At 36.7% G+C, this 20,573-nt stretch overlaps 1 protein-coding gene across 22 annotated transcripts in view; it reads right to left on the bottom strand.

Moving 5' to 3' along the window:
• PCM1 (pericentriolar material 1) overlaps window positions 1-20,573 on the bottom strand; it is a 107,969-nt gene that overhangs the window by 69,110 nt on the left and 18,286 nt on the right. For 14 of the 22 annotated variants that reach the window (XM_062213332.1, XM_062213333.1, XM_062213323.1 and 11 more), the window contains 8 exons: window positions 20,323-20,568; window positions 18,799-19,068; window positions 17,276-17,446; window positions 16,978-17,094; window positions 10,359-10,536; window positions 6,746-6,855; window positions 4,902-5,118; window positions 850-1,051 (listed from right to left, as the gene is read on the bottom strand). In XM_062213332.1, the coding sequence (XP_062069316.1) occupies window positions 850-1,051; window positions 4,902-5,118; window positions 6,746-6,855; window positions 10,359-10,536; window positions 16,978-17,094; window positions 17,276-17,446; window positions 18,799-19,068; window positions 20,323-20,568 (1,511 nt within the window). The remainder of the gene's footprint in view (window positions 1-849; window positions 1,052-4,901; window positions 5,119-6,745; window positions 6,856-10,358; window positions 10,537-16,977; window positions 17,095-17,275; window positions 17,447-18,798; window positions 19,069-20,322; window positions 20,569-20,573) is intronic. The other 8 variants (XM_062213335.1, XM_062213336.1, XM_062213322.1 and 5 more) reach the window with 2 other exon arrangements.

The following is a 20,573-nucleotide window of genomic DNA, read 5'->3' as shown; positions in this document are numbered from 1 at the left end:
GTGCTTCCTCCTGGTCTCCCATGCAGGTGCAGGGCCCAAGCACTTGGGCCATCTTCTACTGCCTTTCCGGGCCACAGCAGAGAGCTAGACTGGAAGAGGAGCAACCGGGACAGAACCTGGCGCCCTGACTAGAACCCAGGGTGCCGGCGCCGCAGGCAGAGGATTAGCCAAGTGTTTTTTACAAAGTGCTAGGAACTGAGCCATTGGTTTTTCATCTTTATAAACCTTTATGAACTGGTTTTGGTACTATCCATATTTTTCAGAAAAGGAAAGAGAAACTGAGTAAGGGTAAGTGATTTGTCCAGTCACACTGCTCTTAATGTTGTATGACTCTGGAGCAGGCATGGGGAACATCTGGCCCGCAGGCCATATAAAGCCTGCAAAATCATTTGGTCTGGCCCAGCCAAAGCAACCACAGGCAGGGCTAAAAATTCAATAAATCTACAGCAGGCTAATTTTTAAGTTGATAATTTTTTATGGTCTGCAAATGGTAATATAAATATCCAAAAGGCCCTTGGCATAATAAAGGTTCCCACCCCTGATCCACTGCATAGGCTCTAAACACTTGAATAACAGAAATACTTGAACTGTAGTCCTAGTTATTCCTGACCCTTTCTTTGAAAAACAAGAAAGTAACTTCAGTCTTTAGAAATTACTAGTGTTATAATGTTACATTTCTCTTGGATAACTCAAAGAATGCACATACAACATACTCTCCCCTCCCTTCACAACTTAAGTGTTTATCATATTTTAAAACATTGTTTTCTCAAAATTTTTAACACACAAAAACCTCACAATTTATCCCCATTATTTACTTCTAATCTATATGAGTTGAAAAAAATATTTTACTGGAGTTTTTCAGTTGGATTTAGATGGACTTCACTTTCACTCTCATTCTGAGAAACCACAGAAGCAGCAGGATAAGGAACAGATGATGTAAGGCTATTGGATTCTCCATTGACAACTGGTGCTAAGCCTACAGGAGCTGAGGGAGCTGAAGTTGTACTTCTCTGATCCCCACTCCTTTGTGGAGAGGCTGAAGAAGGCACAACTATCAAAAAGAAAAAGAAAACAGGATAAATAAATAACCATGGCAATAAGTAATACTTATTTACAGTACACTCGGTAAAAACCATTATTAACATCTTAAAATCTGCAGGTTCCGCTTTTAGAAGGTCAAGGATACACCCAAATTACTTGTTATAAAAACACTCCATAAGTTCACATATCAGAATATACACAGAAAACATGCTTTACATCTTTTATATATTTTCTCACTTTTACATCATTACAGTAATTAGGTAAAAAGAGAAAAGAGACAATGGACACTGACAAAAATTGGGAAAGCATACATTGGAAATGCAAATACTCTAATAAACTTGGTTCTGGGATATGTTAAACAGGGTCAGTGTAGATGATGTACAGTAAACAATGTGCAAATTTTTATAGGATATTCTTAGATAACTATGTGTTCAGGAGTTTTTCACCCACACCCACCAGACCACCAAGATAGTCCATCAGGCCAAGATTGTACTTTTTTGTTCCAAGAGACAAAGCATAAGTGTTAATGTGACTGGTATGCATATACTACAAAATATTACTCTGTAATAATACTGATGACTAGTATTCAATAGTCCTTGAAATAAAAATTTAATGACATTTCTGACCACACAGACCAAAGATATTCTTATGCTTTCAAGGACAATTAATGAAGATTAAGAATCCTTGTACTTCTCTACTTCCTATCACTTCAAAGCTAACATTATTTATCTTTTTCTATCACGGACATTATTACTTGTTGCTCATGTTGATGCCACAATTGCTGTAGTCAGTTTTCAATCTCTTCACTCAATTCCTTGACCTTGTCCCTTTAACTGCTGCTCTCAGAGTTTTCCAGTAAAAAAAAAAAAAATGACCTTTAGAATGATCAGCAGGTCGTGTACCTTATTTTATACACAAAACCTTAAGCACATTTTTCAAATTCTAAGTTTTTCTAAGTTGTGTTCACATATTTGTAAAGGCTAAGGGTTGATATTATACTGCAGAGAAGGAGATAAGGTCAAAGATAAGAAAAGACTATGTTTACAGCAGGAACAGTGGATTCTTATAGAGCTGGAAATAGATGTGTGGAGAATAAATAGGGACTCCAGAGATGTTTTTTAATCCTTTTTATCTAAAAAAGAACAATGGCTAGAGTATTAAAGAATAATTTAACCAGTTAGGGTTGCTCTTACTGACTTCCATTTTTAATGCTTGAATCTCTCCTACTGATTCGATAAGGGGAAGCTATGATGATGGCAACCGAAGACTGTATGAGGCCTGAATTTAAAGCCAAGTAAAACATCTACAGAACAGGAAAGCTAGTTCCTATAGTTACTGCTGCCTGAGATGACTTTTTATAATCTTTTTCAAATATATTATAAAGTCCAGTGGCTGTTAAATTAAACTGTATGTATTATATTAGTTTTCATATCTCACAGGTTTTCTTTAATACTTTCTAGATCTGTTTCATAGTTTCAGGATTTTAGGGTTTTTTTTATAAGATTTATTTATTTATTCAAGAGGCAGAGGTCAGACACAGAAAGGGAGAGACAGAGGTCTTCCATCCACTGGTTCATTCACCAAATGGTCAGAACAGCTGGAGCTGGGACGACCCAAAGCCAGGAGCTTTTTCCGGGTCTTCCATGCAAGTGCAGAGGCCCAAGCACTTGGGCCATCTTCCACTGCTTTCCCAGGGCATTAGCAGAGAGCTGGATTGGAAAAGCAGCAGCTGGGACTTAAAACAGCACCCACACGGGATGCAGGTGCCACAGGAAGAGGCTTACCCTACTATATCACAGCACCGGTCCCAGTTTCAGGGTTTTTAAGTTCATATACAAAATTGGATTAATTCTTTTGTAAGGAAAATTTTAAATATGCTAAAAAATGTGGTACTTATTGTATCTAAAGTAACAAATAGTTCCCTTCTCTTTACCTTTCCCTTATTAAAATCTTACCAATTTTTCAAGGCCCAAATTTTTTATTTTTCTGAATTATGAAACAGGTTTCTCAGGTATTTTGCTTTTATCATAAACTGGTAGTAATTTAAAAACATTTTTTGCATACAAATCTCATCTCCCCACAAAAATTATAACATTCTTGAAGATTGGTGTTCATTCATTCATCACTTACTAAATAACTAAATAAATACTAAATACTAAATAACTAAATAAATACGTATGTCAGTTCTCTGTATCCATGGGTTACGCATTCCCAGATTCAATCAACCACAAATCAAAAATAGTTTTTAGGAGGCCAGAACTGGGGCATTGTGGGTAAAGCCTCAGCCTGAGATGCCAGCATCCCACATAGGCACTGGTTCATATTCTAGCTGCTCCCACTTCCAATCCAGCTCCCCACTAAGGGGAAAAACAGAGGAAGATGGCTCAAGTATTTGGGCCCCTGCCACCCACATGAGAGATTCAGAAGAAGCTCCTGGCTCCTGGTTCTAGGCTGGCCCAGCTCTGGCTGTTGTAGCCATCTGGGGAGAGAAACAGCGAAAGGATGATCTTTCTGCTCCTCGCCCGCATCATGCTGATTTTCAAATAAATAACCTTTTAAAAAAATAAAAATTCCAGCAAGTTTAAAGAAGCAAAACATGGGGCCGGCGCCATGGCTCACTTGGTTAATCCTCTGCCTGTGGCGCCGGCATCCCATATGGGCGCCGGGTTCCGGTCCCAGTTGCTCTCTCCGGTCTCCAGTCCAGCTCTCTGCTGTGGCCCAGAAAGGCAGTGGAGGATGGCCCAAGAGCTTGGGCCCTGCACCCACATGGGAGACCAGGAGGAAGCACTTGGCTCCTGGCTTCGGATCGGCACAGCGCGCCAGCCGTAGCAGCCATTTGTGGGGTGAACCAATGGAAGGAACACCTTTTTCTCTAACTCTGCCTGTCAAATTAAAAAAAAAAAAAAAAAAAAAGAAGCAAAATTGAATTTGTCACATAATGACTACCATTCACATGAATGAAGTGATGAAGTATTATGTAGGACTTTAACAAGTATTGTAAGTAATCTAGAGATGATTTTTTTTTTCTTTTTTTCAAGATTTATTTTATTTATTTGGAAGACAAAGTTACAGAGAGAGGTAGAGACAGAGAGAGACAGAGAGAAGTCTCCCATCTGCTGGTTCACTTCCCAAATGGCTGCAACAGCCAGAGCTAAGCCAATCCCAAGCCAGGAGCGAGGAGCTTCTTCCTTGTCTCCCATATGAGTGCAGAAGCCCGAGGCCTTAGGCCAATCCCTGCTGCTGTCCCAGGTACATTAGCAGGGAGCTAGATCAGAAGTAGAGGAGCTGGGACTTGAACCGGTTCCAATAAAGGATAACAGCACTGCAGGCCAGGGCTTTAACCTGCTGCACCACAGCACTGGCCACTCTAGGGATGATTTTAAGAATATGCGTAGGGGCCAGTGCAGTGGCTCACTTGGCTAATCCTCCTCCTGCGGCGCCGGCACCCCGGGTTCTAGTCCCGGTTGGGGCATCGGATTCTGTCCCGGTTGCTCCTCTTCGGATCGGCACAGTGCGCCAGCCGTGGCAGCCATTTGGGGGTGAACCAACGGAAGGAAGACCTTTCTCTCTCTCTCACTGTCTAACTGCCTGTCAAAAAAAAAAAAAGAAAAAAAAATACATATATATGTGTGTGTGTTGGTTTAGGTTTTGTGCAAATAGTATTTGCATTTTGCCATTTTGTATAACAGACTTGAACATCTGTGCACTTTGGCATCCACGAGGGATCCTGGAACCAATCCTTGGTACATACTACAGTCCTACTCTATACTATGTGTCCTCTGTCTAGTACTGCTAAAGGAGATTTACTTACATGATGAATTATTTGTTTATTTTTTTCTTTCTTTTTTTTTTTTACTTACATGATGAATTATTTAGATGCTGATCTCGAAGTGTATGAAGTTCCCCAAGCAATTTGTCCATTTTTTGCTTCTTTTCCTGTAGCACTCTCATTTTGCTAAAAAGCTGGACCTTCTCATCAGGTAAATGTTCTGAAATGGATGGATTCCTACTCTGGGAAACCTCTCTAGTTAATGACAGACTTTCTGCCTGTCTTCTATTGTCTGGAACAGCTGGAGGCTTATTTTCAAAAAAAGAAGAAAAATTAAATTGAAGGCAATTAATGGTTACATTCTCATTTTAAAAATGCATATAAATAATTTGTATAAAGAGAGACTATTTGCCTAGGTTGTGCTACTAGGAAAGTATATGCCCTTCCAAATCCCCGATTAAGTACTTTTTCCTGATGTGCCATTATAAACACATGAGGGAATGCCAGAAAGTTTGTGGACACATGGAATTAAAAGATAACATCTGTTTCTCCTGATCTTTTTGAAGATTATAGTCTTTGGATTCACCAGACATCATTATTCCCTGGATCTGAATTAAGTACTAACAATCCCACAGGTTGTACAGAATAAACTTTTGAAACTTTCATTCTCTCTCTTGCTATCATTTTAGACCACCACTGTGAAATTCACATTTTTCTACCAATTTTTCCTAGCAATTTGTGTCTATGGTCCTCCATTTAAAAATAAACAGAAAATTGAAATATTTCAAGAATCCATTGAGGTTTAAGAAATCATATAATGAATATCTACCATTAAGCTTAGGCAAATTTTAACATTTTCCCACATTTGCATCAATTCTTTAATAAAGAATACACTAAAAAGTACAGCTAAAGCACTGTACATACCCTTCTACAATCCCGTTACTCTGTCCAGGGGTAACCCTAACCCAGAATCAAATATCTATCATTCTCATCATGTTTTATTTCGTAACATTTCTGTGTGTACTCATTTTTGTAAATGTATTCATAACACATTTTTCAATATAGGCTAAGTTGTACCCTTCTTAAACTTCTAGTTTTTCAATCATTATTAGCTCTTGGTTCATTTACTGTAACTGCTATACAGATTTCATTCCATGTGTACATGTATCATAATTTATAAATTCATTTTCCTGTTCATGGGCACTATGGTTGTTTCTGGTTTTTTACTACTAGCGCAACATTTCCATGAATCTTTGTTATCTCCTTGTTGACTTGTATGTTTCCTTAATGTAAGACACGGCAGACACCTTACAAAAAATTTACTAGATAATGCTAAATCGCTCTTCAAGGTGACTGGACCACATTCTTTTATTTTTTACTTAGTTAGCAAAAAGGTAGAAGACACTGCATCTTAAATTACAAAGATTTCCAGTGGAAAAACAGCAATTCATTCTCTCTTACCTAAGGTCCACATTTTCAAAATTTTTTTTTGCATTTATATCATTATTTACAAAGCTCATCAAATTACAATACTTATTAACTCTCAAATTAAACAGTATTTTCTAAAAATTATTAGTAAAACATTTCAAGAACACAGATTTAAAAGTAAGTCTTAAAGTTGTAATCAAGTGACCATTAAGAGTCTTTTAGAGGAAAAAACAGTATATCATCTAGTAGCACACAAAGGGGAAATTTCACTTACCATTTTATTCAAGTAGATTTTAATTTAGCACCTCTCAAAGTATAGATTCCTAGCAACCAGCACTGGAATCATATAGGGAGAAGGTCACCCCAAATCTATTAATCTTAATTTTGAGTGTATTCTACTGATCATAAGCCTACATTTTTAACAATCATGCTAAGTAATATTTATGTTAAGAATCACTGTTCTCATAAATGTCATTTTAAACACATATTTTTAAAACATTATATTACCTGAGAATCACGAAGCTGATTATGAAAACGTTGAATTAAATCATTCAATTCTTCATTTAGCTCAGATGTGATACTGACTCCAGATAAGCTACCTGTAGTTTCTGCAACAACTGAAAGAAAATTTAACAGGTACTTATTAACATAAATAAATAAAACCTTTCTAATCTCTGTAAAGCTAAAAGTAAATTATAAAAAATGTTAAAATCTCACCTACCGTATCTTGAAGCTAGTTAACCCTATTATTTAACTACCAATCAATCATTACATTAGAAGTTTCCATGTAACCTACAAATAAAGGGAAAATCACAAAATTCCAGTACAGACGCTGATCTTTTTTCTGTCCCAACATACCAGGAGAGATATTTTATCTCAATTAAAAACAGTGAATCAATGGGCTAGAGATGGGGCAGGTCTATTAGTTTACTGGATTGTAGGACATCAGGATCCCCATATATAGTTCAAGTCCAGGCTTCTCTATTTTTATTTCAGCTCCCAGCTAATGGGCCTGGGAAGCAGTGGATGACAGCTCAAGTACTTGAGTTCTCACCATTCACATGGGAAAATGGGATGGGAGTTCCTGGTTCCTGGTTCACTGTGGTCCATCCCTGGCTGTTGTAGCCATTTGAGGAGTAAACCAGCTGATGGAAGTTCTCTCTCTCAAATAAATAAGTAAATAATTTTTTTGGCCGGCGCTGCGGCTCAATAGGCTAATCCTCTGCCTTGCGGCGCCGGCACACCGGGTTCTAGTCCCGGTTGGGGCGCCGGGTTCTATCCCGGTTGCCCCTCTTCCAGGCCAGCTCTCTGCTGTGGCCAGGGAGTGCAGTGGAGGATGGCCCAAGTACTCGGGCCCTGCACCCGCATCGGAGACCAGGAGAAGCACCTGGCTCCTGCCATCGGATCAGCGCGGTGCACCGGCCACAGCGCGCCAACCGCGGCGGCCATTGAAGGGTGAACCAACGGCAAAAAGGAAGACCTTTCTCTCTCTCTCTCTCTCTCTCACTGTCCACTCTGCCTGTCAAAAACTAAAAAAAAAAAAAAAATTTTTTTTTTAAATTTTACTTTGGAGAAGGCATTTGACCTAGTGTTTAAGTGCTAGTTAAGATGTCCACATCGGAGTGCCGGAGTTTGCTTTCCAGCTCCAGCTTCCCGATTCCAGCTTCCAACTAATACAGACCTTGGGAGGCATCATGTGATGGTGCAAGTATTTGGGTCTATGCCACTCACATGGAAGACCTAGTTTAAGTTTCTGGTTCCTGGCTTCAGCCCAACCTAGCCCCAGCCATTGCAGACATCTGGGGAATGAACAAACGGATAGGAGCTCTTTCCCTCTCTGCCTCTTTAATAAAAAATCATTTTTTAAAAACATGCTTTTCCCTAAATTATTTATTTCCTAAATATAACTATAAAAATGATTGATGTTGGATTTTACAAGAGGAAAAGAGGATAAAAAATGTGCAATTATTACTACATAAATCTATAAAATTACAAAAGTATTAAGCTCCAACAAGTTCCTTCTGAAAGCATAAAATGAAATTAGGAATAACAGTAAGACAGCTGAGCAAGTAGGATAGATTTGGACAGCGGGGTACATTAAGAAGTAACAGCAAGCAGCCTTAGCAAGGAACTCAACTCAATGGCAAAAAGGAATGCTCAAAAGAATAGTTATTATTGGATTAGGATGGTGGAAACAGTCTACTAGAAAAAAATGGCACAGCCAATAGAAGAGTGGGTCATAAACCCTTGTCACTTTGTGCCCAATAGATTTAATGATCTGTCAATTAAAAATTAAACTTAAATGAAAAAGAAAAGTCTTACTGAATTTTAATAAGTAACAATCTTGTTTTTAATAATGAGAAATTAAAACACTTAAAGGTAAGAAGTTATAAAATCAAGACTCAGTACTAGACAATTCAATATAATTTTCACTTAAATGATTCATGGCTATGAAGGAAGGATGAAGAAAGAAATGACAAACATTTCTGAGTCTCAAGGAACTAAATAGGATATAATTAGAGTCCAAGACAGCTAATCAATACAACTTGATACCTAATTGAAACAACAGAGCTACTACTAACTTGGAACACTAAGGATACTCTATAATTTAACCCTTGCTTGGGAGGTAAGCAAAGAATGACAATCCTACTTGAATAAAATATAGAAAATGGAAATAATAGTAGCAAGAGCCCTATCAGTCCTAAGTACAAAAACAGAACTACAGCCCTTTTTTACCTCTTATGGGTGAGCTGGCTGTCTGCATGGTACAGTATGGCCAGAAATGGTCCCTGAATAACCAGATAAAAGTACAGGCCAGGATAAGCCTCACATGTAGGTTTCTATACTATTCAACAATCAGGATCTGATCATACAGGAGTACTTCAAAAAGTTCATGGAGAATGAAATTAAAAGATAAATTTATTGGGGTAAGTGTCATGGCCCAACAGGTTAAGCCACTAATGGGATGAGTGCAGATTGAAATCCTGGGCCCTCCTGGCGCTTTGGTGCATCAGGTTAAAGCCCCGGCCTGAAGCGCTGGCATCCCACATGGGCGCTGGTTCAAGACCCAGCTGCTTCTCTTCCGATCCAGCTCTCTGCTGTGGCCTGGGAAAGCAGTGGAAGATGGCCTAAGTCCTTTGGGCCCTGCACCCACGTGGGAGACCCGGAGGAAGCTCCTAGCTTCTGGCTTCGGATTGGTGCAGCTCCAGCCGTTGCGGCCACCTGGGGAGTGAACCAGCGGATGGAAAACCTCTCTCTCTGTCTCTACCTCTCTGTAACTCTGTGTTTCAAATAAATAAAATAAATCTTTAAAAAAGAAAGAAGTCCTGGCTCCTCTGCCTCTAAACCAGCTAATTACTTATTTGCCTGGGAAGGGAACAAATGATAGTTCGATTACTTGGGGTCCTGCCACCCATGTGAAAGACTTAGCTGAAGTTACCAGCTCCTGGCTTCAGCTTGCCCCAACCCCAGCTGTTGCGGGTATCTGGGATATTCTAACCAATGGTTAGATCTCCCTCTCTGCCTTTGAAATAAAATCTTTAAAAAAAAAAAAAAAGAAAGAAATTTAAAACATTTCTAAAGGCAAGTTTATTTTATTTTATTTATTTATTTATTTTTTGGACAGGCAGAGTGGATAGTGAGAGAGAGAGACAGAGAGAAAGGTCTTCCTTTGCCGTTGGTTCACCCTCCAATGGCCGCTGCGGCCGGCGCATCTCACTGATCTGAAGCCAGGAGCCAGGTGCTTCTCCTGGTCTCCCATGTGGGTGCAGGGCCCAAGGACTTGGGCCATCCTCCACTGCCTTCCTGGGCCATAGCAGAGAGCTGGCCTGGAAGAGGGGCAACCGGGATAGAATCCGGCACCCCAACCAGGACTAGAACCCGGTGTGCCGGCACCGCAAGGTGGAGGATTAGCCTGTTAAGCCACGGCGCCGGCCAAGGCAAGTTTATTTTGGTATAAAAAATTTCTGAAACCTATACATACAAGAGGTCTTCAAAAAGTACATGAAAATGTGTATATAAAAAATTATGCACAGATTTCAAAGTAACTGGCATCCACCTTGCAATACAATTATTTATTGAACACTGCTTATAAATACAATGTTCTTTGACTATGGCATACCAGAATCATCCATCACAGCAATAGCCTGCTCTGCTTTATGCTGCAGAGCTAGAAGAGCAGCCTGTCGTCCCTGCAGAGCTCTCAGCTGCTCCTGCTGTTGTAACATCCTTTTTAATAAATCATGTTGTTTTTTCAAATTTTCTATCTCTTCTACAGGCTCCCGTTGAGGATCTCTGGCCTGGAAAATAAGATCAACAACAGTACTTATATCTGACTATTAAATCCATATTCCTGTTTCAACTACCAACGATAAAAACAAATATTGATAATAAATCAGTATTAAATATACAACCCTAGTCACATTTTAGCTGACTAAAGAAAAAAAGAGGAAGAACAGAATATCAACATAACCTGCCATGTTAAGCTTCACAGTAAAAGACCATATCAATGGCTTAGCATGAAGAAGAATTAACAAAAGAAAAAAAAAAAAAAAGGCCTACAAAACAGAAGGCTACAAGGGTAGAAGTTACTACATACACTACATATACACAAGAGGAATTCAGGCCAAAAGAACAGGAACAGATTTTACTGGGTTAATGACCTAAAACACCAGACTAAGAAACTTTCTGCCCTACTCTTACAAGTGATATTAAAAAAACAACAAAAATCCCAGAAAACACATCTATTAATTTCTAATCAAGACAGGAAATATATTATTTCATTTGATAATCTTATATGAAAGGTTTTAATTTAATTGCATCATTATTATCTTGTATTTCCTTTCAAAGATATATTATATTTTACTCCTAAAATCAGACCCACTAAATCTGAGGATATACAATAGAATACTTTCAAATTCCTCCAAAATGCTAGGTTAGCATCTTGTCTAAAAAGTAAAGGGACAGACTATATAGGTGCCATTTGTAAGAAATGAGCAAATTTTAAATGTTAAAACTATTCAAAATATAAATCAACAAGAAAAAAAAAAGCAAGCAAGGAGACAAGTTTAAATATAACCCAAAACAATAAATTATAAGCCAACTTATACATGAAATGTATACCATAATATATTTTCCATCACTGATTTACTCTTAAAAATCTTTTGTTTTAAAAGTTCAGTGATTTTATCAAACGTTTACATGAAATATTTCCCTTTGCTACAATTAGTCAACTTTAAATTTGCAGTTAACAAATTTCTGTAAATTTTAAGTGAATGACTCCTCTCCTCCAAAGTTAATCTGGAGCGTAAATAAGTTTAATGGTTTCTTTTGAAAGTAAATGTGTGGCTGGTGTTCTACTTTCTCCATGCAAATCTGATACCTGGAGAAATTATGGAGAACAGAGAAACTGAGTGGTATCCCTTATCAACACTATGCAAAAACCTCTTCTCTTTACTTCCCCAAGTAGAATTTATCAGTATAATGTATAAGAATGAGGAACTACGAGAACATTTTACAGTGTGACTTGGAAGACAGTAAGATTAGTAAATGAACAAGTAAGTGCACGGCATGGTTAAGTACTCAGAAAGTTAAGATCAAACAGAAAATAGATTCAGTAGAATCAGAAGAGCATGGTCAATTACCTCTCTACCCTGGGCTACCTCAAAACTTGGTGAGCATGGAAGACCAGTAACTTGATATCTTGGTTAAGTTACCGTTTATTGAAGGTTTTCTATTGTCTTGAATTTCTAACTAAAAACCCTCTTCCAAATAACTACTATGTACTCATATAAGTGGAGTTGCCTTGTTAACATTTACATTCATTCCTATCAAAATTCATCATGTTGGTTCTGGCTTACTTCAAGACTAATCATGGAAAAGAAAAGTACAAGGAGTAATTATGATAGCTTTCAGACTGACCCAAAATAGTTTCATAATAACTTTATCTCAATCATTGGTAAAATGTACAGCCAGACCAAAGTAGGCAGAAATCTCCTTTGAAACGACTCAGAGAAAACTCTTCAGGTTGATGTCAATTAACAAATATTCCTCTACTAAAGTATAAATGGTAATTAATTAGGAGAATAAGCATTATGCAAATAAAAAAGTCATCTGGGGAAGAACTTCATGAATGCATATTTCCCCCTAATTTATAATCTTCTCAACTCCTTCAAACAGTTTAGCCTCAGTTACTTTAAAACCATCTAATTTTAAATAGTTTATCAAACAATTTAATATAGCTTTACTCTTTAATAAGTAAACTTCAAAAGAATAATTTAAATCTTTGTTAGCATTTATTTGTAAAACAGTGATATTCCAATAAAGAATTCTAAGTTATTTGTTAAAGCACAATTATCCTCAGGTTATTCACTAATCCAAAAATGAATTCCCAACAATTTTCTTTAATTAGTGGAGTTTTACCACTTAACTTTTACATCCATATAAATAATATTTCAGAATGATATTTAGAAAAGCTGAGCGGAGGTAGTAGGGACACAATCAAATATAAAGACAAGGAAGATGAGAAAATTAAAAACATTTACGATTAAGAACATGCCAAAGAAATGGTGTACAGGTTAGAAATCCAAATAGGAAGCTAGAACTACATCTATCCTTCAAATATATATTTTTATTTAAAATTTTTGAGTCACCTTCAGCAACCACACTTTTAGTTTACAATTAAAAAAAAAGAAAGAAAAAAACTTAGGCATGAAATGCCATTTTGGGAAACCTTAAGTCTTTTCCTTCACTAAACCAATTTTCCCCTAAAAATTACTCAAGGATTCAAACATACTTTTACAGTTCCAGAGAACAAGTACTCTTCTTTTTTTCAGGTGAAAAGTTAATACGTACTCTATTTTTTCCCCCAGGTGAAAAGTGTAGAACTGTAAGCCCAAAAAGCTAGAGCTATGATTTATCCAATGTCACAGTTAGGGCAGGTCAGCTTTGTAGGTTCTACTTTAGTGTTCTTAACATTATATCGTCTGCCCCCAAATTATCTGCTTTGGTTCTGAATACAGAAGTATGTAACATATAATTGTTAAATCAGCAACAGGAGTCACTGTGCACTTACTCTCCATGTAGGACCTCTGTCCTTAATGAATTGTACTATGAGAAATAACTGTAAAACTTGCTCTCAATCTGTACTTTATACTTGGTGTGTGTGTGTGTGTGTGCGCAAATTGTTGAAATTTTTATTTAGTATGGAGTTGGTCTTCTGTATATAAAGCTAATTTAAAACGAAACTTAATGAAGAATGGGATGGGAGAGGGAATAGGAGGTGGGATGGGAGTAGGAGGGCGGGAATGGGGGGAAAAACTACTATATTCCTAAAAGCTGTACATACGAAATTTGTATTCATTAAATAAAAGTCTTCAAAAAAAAAAAAAAAGAAGTATGTAACATAATATCTGAAGAAGCATAGTTAATTTGAAACAAGCCTACTTCATACAAAATAATTGGAAATGTTGAAAAAATTTTAATAAAAGTTATATAGCAAAAGAATTCTTTAATGGGGCTGGTGCTGTGGTGGAGCAGGTTAATAAGCAGCTTCCTGCAGTGTCGGCATCCCACGTGGGCACTTGCTCAAGTCCTTGCCATTCCACTTCCATTCTAGTTCCCTGCTAATGTGCCTGGGAAAACTGAGGGGGATGGCCCAAGTCCTAAGCACCTGCACCCACGGGATGAAGCTCCTGGCTCCTAATTTTGGCCTGGCACAGTCCTGGCTGATGCAGCCATTTGGGGAGTGAACAATCAGGTAAAGAGCCAATTTTTAAAGTAATCAGCTACTTTACACTTCTGTTAAACTGGAGTAGATTCATAGCTTAACACTTAATATAATAGGATCCACATAACTGATTTCAAATTCTTTTGAGAGCCACAAAACAGAAACAAAAAAACAAACTGACAAAATACCTAGACGTTAACTTTCATCAATTTTAAACAGCCACAAAAAGAAAATATAAAATATCCACAAAACAGAAAAGAAAATCCTGCAAAATAAACAAGAAATTAATCTTTTGTATATGGAGTCATCAAAATACTAACTTTGCTCTTGCCAAAAAGATAAACACACTTTTGAGTACTATTTTTACTCAAGCTGCTTTAAGAACTACACAGGTAGGTTTCTTCAAACCTATCTGGAATGCCGTTCTGCAAATTATGGAAAACTAAAAGAAAGAACATTTAAATATTAGAAGAAAACCAGCAAAAATATTAGAAAGCAAGCCAACTGGATATTTTCCTAATTTTCCAATAGTAAGGAAAATATAAACTAAAAATATATATATAAAAACATCATTCTCACAAAGCTAACAGCTTGGTCTATTCTCTTTTTCTTAAAAAAAAAATAACCATAGAAAATAACATAAAAATTAGAAGTATCATTTTAGTTTACTAATGCAAACATCAGAAATAAAAAGCAACTAAATGATGATCAAGGTTCATGAATATTATATTTTGAGCCCTCAATTCCAAAAACAAGGAAACAAATTATGTTTCAAATTCTTTGTTCATGTAAATTAAAACAGCTACCATATACAATCCACAGAGGTACATTAAGCAGAAAGAAGTAAAAACACTAAGAGACAGTATTTTATTAAAGCAAATTATGTTAATAATTTGTATATTTAAGATTAATAGCAAAAACAGAAAAGTAAGGAAGAGGAAATATAAACAGAACAAGTACTCATTTAGAGATTTCCCAAGTTAATATTATGAAGTATACCTTGGCGGGCAATCCACGTTTTCGGCTGTATTTCCTATCAGGCCTCAGCTCCCTGTCATTCTGAGGTCTGTCACCTTTCCCTTTTGGACTTGTAGTAACATCAATATCTGAAACCTGTTCTTGTAAAGCTGAATTCCCTAGTTTGTCCTCAATGCATGGCCGAATTCTCAGACTAAAAGATGCCTCCTTTATTAAATAGTGTAGCATATTAATTTCTTAACACAAACTCCTGTTTAACATACAAGCCAGCCTTGTAAATAAATACAAGTATTTCCCAGTCTGTCATCTCTTAAAAAAGATCTATCCCCACCCCTAGTAGCAGTAAACTTAATTAGATTTTTAAATTTCTATAGAACTAGACTATTGCTTATTGTAATTAAGCAGGTATCACATCCTAGGCAATTTCCAAGCTATGTAGCAATTACTAAAGCATATTTTAACATTTATTGTACTATGGATCATTAATCAACTTTCATAATGTCATGATTTTATCATGGTGAACACTTCAGATGCTAGTATATTAATTACAATAAACATCTGTATCAGTTCCCATCTTCTCCTAACAAAATTCCTTTACCATATTGCCCAACCCTTCCATTTCTGCTGGAATGTGAGGAAGAAATTATTCCCAGCACCACTGTAAGTAGAAAACCAATCCCCCCCTCCTGTCAAGAATCCATTCTTCTACAACTATTTGGATCAAGACCAAGCCCTCTGAGCATCTATCTCCTGGTGAAAATAATGCTGACAGAAAAAGAAATTCAATTTTCCTCTTCAAATTAAAAGGGTAAAAAAAGGGAAAGGAAGCAAATAAGAAACTATATATGTCAATGCTGAAAGGAAATAAACCCTCAAATTCCTAATGCTGAATGGTATTTTGGAACATACCTCCAAAATAAAAGATATACGGCTATCCTTCCAAAATAGGTTTTCAAGTTAACTAATGCTTGGTAAAATACTTTAAGAAAGCCACATTAAGGAACAGTGTTGTGGCACAGTGGATTAAGCTGAAGCTTGTGATGCCATTCTAGCATTCCATATCAGAATTCCAGTTTTCAGTGCCAGCTGCTCCACTTCCTATCCAGCTTCCTGCTAATGAACCTGGGAAGATAGAGGAAGATGGCCCACGAGTGGGGCCCCTGACACTCAGGTGGGACATTAGGATGGAGTTTCTGATAACTGGCTTTGTATTGGCCCAGACCTGGCTGTTGAAGCCATTTGAAGAGTAAGCCAGCAGATTGAAGATCTCTGTCTTCCTCTCTCTGCTTTTCAAATAAATAAATAAATAAACAAACAAACAAATCAATCAATCTTGGAGGGAAAACACTAGTTTCAAAACACACTAACTTCTATGAGCTAAATTTACTATACAAATCTTTCCTCAAATTCCTGTGAATTTCTAATTGTTTTTACAAAGGATGATATTTTGATAAATTCTATTTTTCAGTCAGAAATTAAAAGTATTTTTCTCACTGAGGATAAATCACAATGTAAATGCTATCCTGTTCTATTTATTAGTCTGTAACTCAATTTTTCAGTCATCTGGTTTTGCTACTGTAGTAAGCTAGAGCCTGAGAAATGAAAAATTCCAATACCCTTAAATTAAGTCCTCAACAGAAAGTGAACTTTTCCAACAGACTACATGACAAGTAACCATTAATGATACTTGTGCTCAGTACTTATAACCTTTATATTCATAATGAATTTATACTTTCCTAATGATTATTAAAATTAGTCAAGCTGTGCTTACCAAATCAAACTAGAAAAACAATTTTTCTGTAAGCTGACGACCAGAAATTTTATATTTTCAAGCCAATCAGTAGAGCTACTTTTAAGGTTAATAAAAAAAACTTATAAACTTCAATGCTTGAAAAATATATACAGCATTAACAATTTGAAGGTTTCTTCCCTGGAATATAGTTTTCATTAAGGAATGTCTATAAAATATCTTGAAAAAGGGGAGGAAGTTTAAATCTTCATTTTCTAGCACTTTAATTACCAAAAAGCCGCTTACCGTGGTATCTGAAGCCTCAGACTGCACATCTATGTTTAGCGATGTGCTCTCAGCTACAGAACCAGATCCCACAGCTGAATCTATAGTCCGAACATCCTCCTCCTCATTTTCTCTAGCCTGAAATATTGTAGTGGTATAAATCACACAACTATTAAAAAGGGCAATAAAATGTTAGAATGGATGGCACTTAAAAAAAATATATTTAACTCCTCTGGGGTGGTATCAGAATGTCATCAGAATACATACAACTGAAATACCACAAAAATAACTCAATACATTAAGAAGGTCCAAAACTTACTAAGATTTTTTGGAGAAACTTCATATATGACTTTTCCTGTTCTTTAAGGTGATCTATTAGATGAGTAAGGCGTTCAACATTAGCAGATCTTTCATTTTTCTCCACCAGATCTTCCCGCATGGAACTAGCTTTAGTAATATAGTCACGAATTTGAACAAGTCTGCTTACAATCTGCAGAGGAAATATTAGAAAGAAAAGTAGCATGAAGGCATACAACATGTTAAACTGAGCACAATTAATTCAAGAGCAATAATTTTAAAAGTGTTTTCTTCAGTGACAAAGATAAGGTCTATTTTATGAATCTATATATGTAAAAAAATTTTTTATTTTAATCAAAGCAGAACTGGCAATCCTTAAAAACTGTCGATTTAAAATTTTGCTATTACTTTGTTATACATAATAAAGAATTTTATTTATAAAACAAACTGTACACCAAACTACTATTTATATAAATTTCCCCTGTAATGTTTATACATTTCTTCATAAATAAATTGAAAGTATTATAAATACTCTGAAAAGTACTTTTGAAAAGAGTATCATCATTTAAAAAAAAATTCCTACAAACATCTATTATTCACATTGTTCCCAAACTCCCTTTGTTAAAAATTGTCAATACAGGAACTAGTGTTATGGCATAGTAGGTTAAACCTCTGCCTGCAGCACTGGCATCCCATATGGGTGCCGGTTAGGGACCCACTTCCAATCCACTTCCAATCCAGCTCCCTGCTAATGCACCTGGGAAAGCACTGGAAGATGGCCCAAGTGCTTATGCCCCTGTATCCATGTGGGAGACCCCAAAGCTCCTGGTTTCTGTCTAGCCCAGCCCCAGCTGTTGTGGCCATTTGGAGACTGAACCAGCAGATGATAAGATCTCTCTCTCTCTCTCTGTCTCTCCTCCTCTAACTCTGCCTTTCAAGCAAACAAAAAATAAATCTTTAAAAATTGACAATACAGTATTTGAGCAATAAACACAGCTCTTAATTAACCTGAACATGCCATTTCTAAAATAATTTTGTATAAAAAGAAATTTAAAAAAATAAATCTGATAAATTAATGAGTAGGGTCAAAGAAGTACTTCATTATTATGGTTTTGGGTTTTATTATCATTATTTAAGATACAGAGAAACAGGGAGAGAAAGAGGAAGTTCCCATCTACTAGTTCACTTTCCAAACCCCCATAATGGCCTGGAGTGGGAAAGACCTAAGCTGGGAGACAGGAACTCAATCTATTTTTCCCACATGGGTGGTAGGAACCCAATTAAGCCATCACCACTGCCTCCCAGGGTCTGCATTCACTAAAGGGTTGAAGCTAGAGCCAGGAGCCAGGGGCAGGTATTGAAGCCAGATACTCTGATATGGGACATAGGTTATCTTCTCTGCTAGGCCAAATGCCCATCCCCAGGAAGTATTTTAATTCCACCTAACCAAAATTCTTATGTGTACAATCTAATATGATTTTTTGTAATCTTAAGGTTTTCACTTGGAAGTGTGAAAAATATTGAGCAAAAGAAACAAACTACCACCTGGCTGCTATCCATTGCGGGTTCTCCTCGTCCATCTTCTTCAGAGACTTGACAATTTTGAAAAAGGTCATTACTTAAAGCAGAAGCAAACAATTCTTTACATTGTGTTGATCCAACCGTTTCTCTCTTTTGAGGACTTGTAGCAGCATCTTTGCTCTTGTTAGTATTAATCTGCATGGGCAAAAAGTTGAAGGGCTTCCGGTTTTCACTAAGCTGACGTTTGTTGTTAGCAGCTGTTGCTCTCCCTTGAGAATCACTTCCAATGCTTCTCTATAACAAAAAAGAAACCCAAATCACATAAACAGTAATCTTTCAACAAACGTTTTATTGAAAACTCCACGTTCTAAGTTTTACCCTCAGATATTCAGGAAATATGCACAAAAAGCTTTGTAGAAAGAGTTTCACATTGGGCTGGCATTGTGGTGCAGTGGGTAAAGTTGACACCTGTAGTCCTGGCATCTCATATGGGCGCCGGTTCTAGTCCCGGCTGCTCCACTTCCAATCCTGCTCCCTGCTATGGCCTGGGAAAGCAGCAGAGGATGGCCCAAGCCCTTGGGCCCCTGCACCTGCATGGGAGACCCGGAAGAAGCTCCCAGCTCCTGGTTTTGGATTGGCTCAGCTCCAGCCATTGCGGCCATCTGAGTGAACCAGCAGATGGAAGACCTCTCTCTGCCTCTGCTTCTCTGTAACTCTGCCTTTCAAATAAAATAAATAAATCTTTAACAAAAAAATCTACAAAATTCTTTCACCAAATTAAATCTGATTAGCACTTCCTTGTGTATTTTATTGAGAAAATTCCACTGATGAATAGGAATAAGATCAATCTAAATAAGTAATAGGACCGTGAACCACATTTATAATTCTTACAGGTATTTGCTGTTGCTTATAGAAATACAGCCTTTGAATCCAATGAACCAATGTTAATTGACATGAACAACAGGATAAAGATGTATTTATATGAAGCTTTGTCTGAAAAAATGTTGAACTTAAGTCCTGGCATACAGTAAGTATTCAGTAATTAGTAATCAGATGTAAATGAAACAAGATCATCACCACTTGTCATATCAGATTTAAATCTACCTTTCTGCATATTTGTAAACCTGTTTACATCAAACATTTATCAAGGGTTAATTATCATTTCAACCTTTTACACCACCTCAACTGTATTCTAAACTCAAGGTAATATACTATACCTCACATTTACCTAATGATAAATACACTAAACTGAATCTTTCCATTTACTTAGTAGCAATTTTATTCAGTTACCAAAGCATAAAATTTAGTTTCACAACTAAATCATTTAAATTAATCATACAGAATAGCAATAAAGTCCATAAAGACGTGTCTTTATCAAGTTTTGAAATTAGACTTTGTTCTCCTCAGATCAGTACCATCACTATTAATTTTTTTCCATATTCAACGACACTAATAAAAGGTAAACAGCTAAATTTTTAATTTTAGGACAAATAACAACCCACCATAAGTATTTCCGACAGTCATGACTTTTTAAAATAATTCACAAACCTGATCTAAATCACTGAAGTTTATCCGCTGTTTAAGTTTCTCTAATTCTGCCTGCTCTGGGACAGACATCTGAGTCATGTATCTACTGTGTGGAAACGTATGTGGAGTCTTTGTTCTTCGCCTTCCAACTCCTGGTGATGACTCCGGAGAAATATCATTAGTTACCCTTTTATCACTTTCTACACCAAACTTTTTCTTATTCTTTTCTGATGATCTATTTGCCTTCTTCTGTTGGCCACCCCAATCCTTTA

The sequence above is a fragment of the Lepus europaeus genome, chromosome 16 (assembly GCF_033115175.1).
Source record: "Lepus europaeus isolate LE1 chromosome 16, mLepTim1.pri, whole genome shotgun sequence".
Taxonomy (NCBI): domain Eukaryota; kingdom Metazoa; phylum Chordata; class Mammalia; order Lagomorpha; family Leporidae; genus Lepus; species Lepus europaeus.
This window is presented reverse-complemented; position numbering and strand designations above follow the sequence as displayed.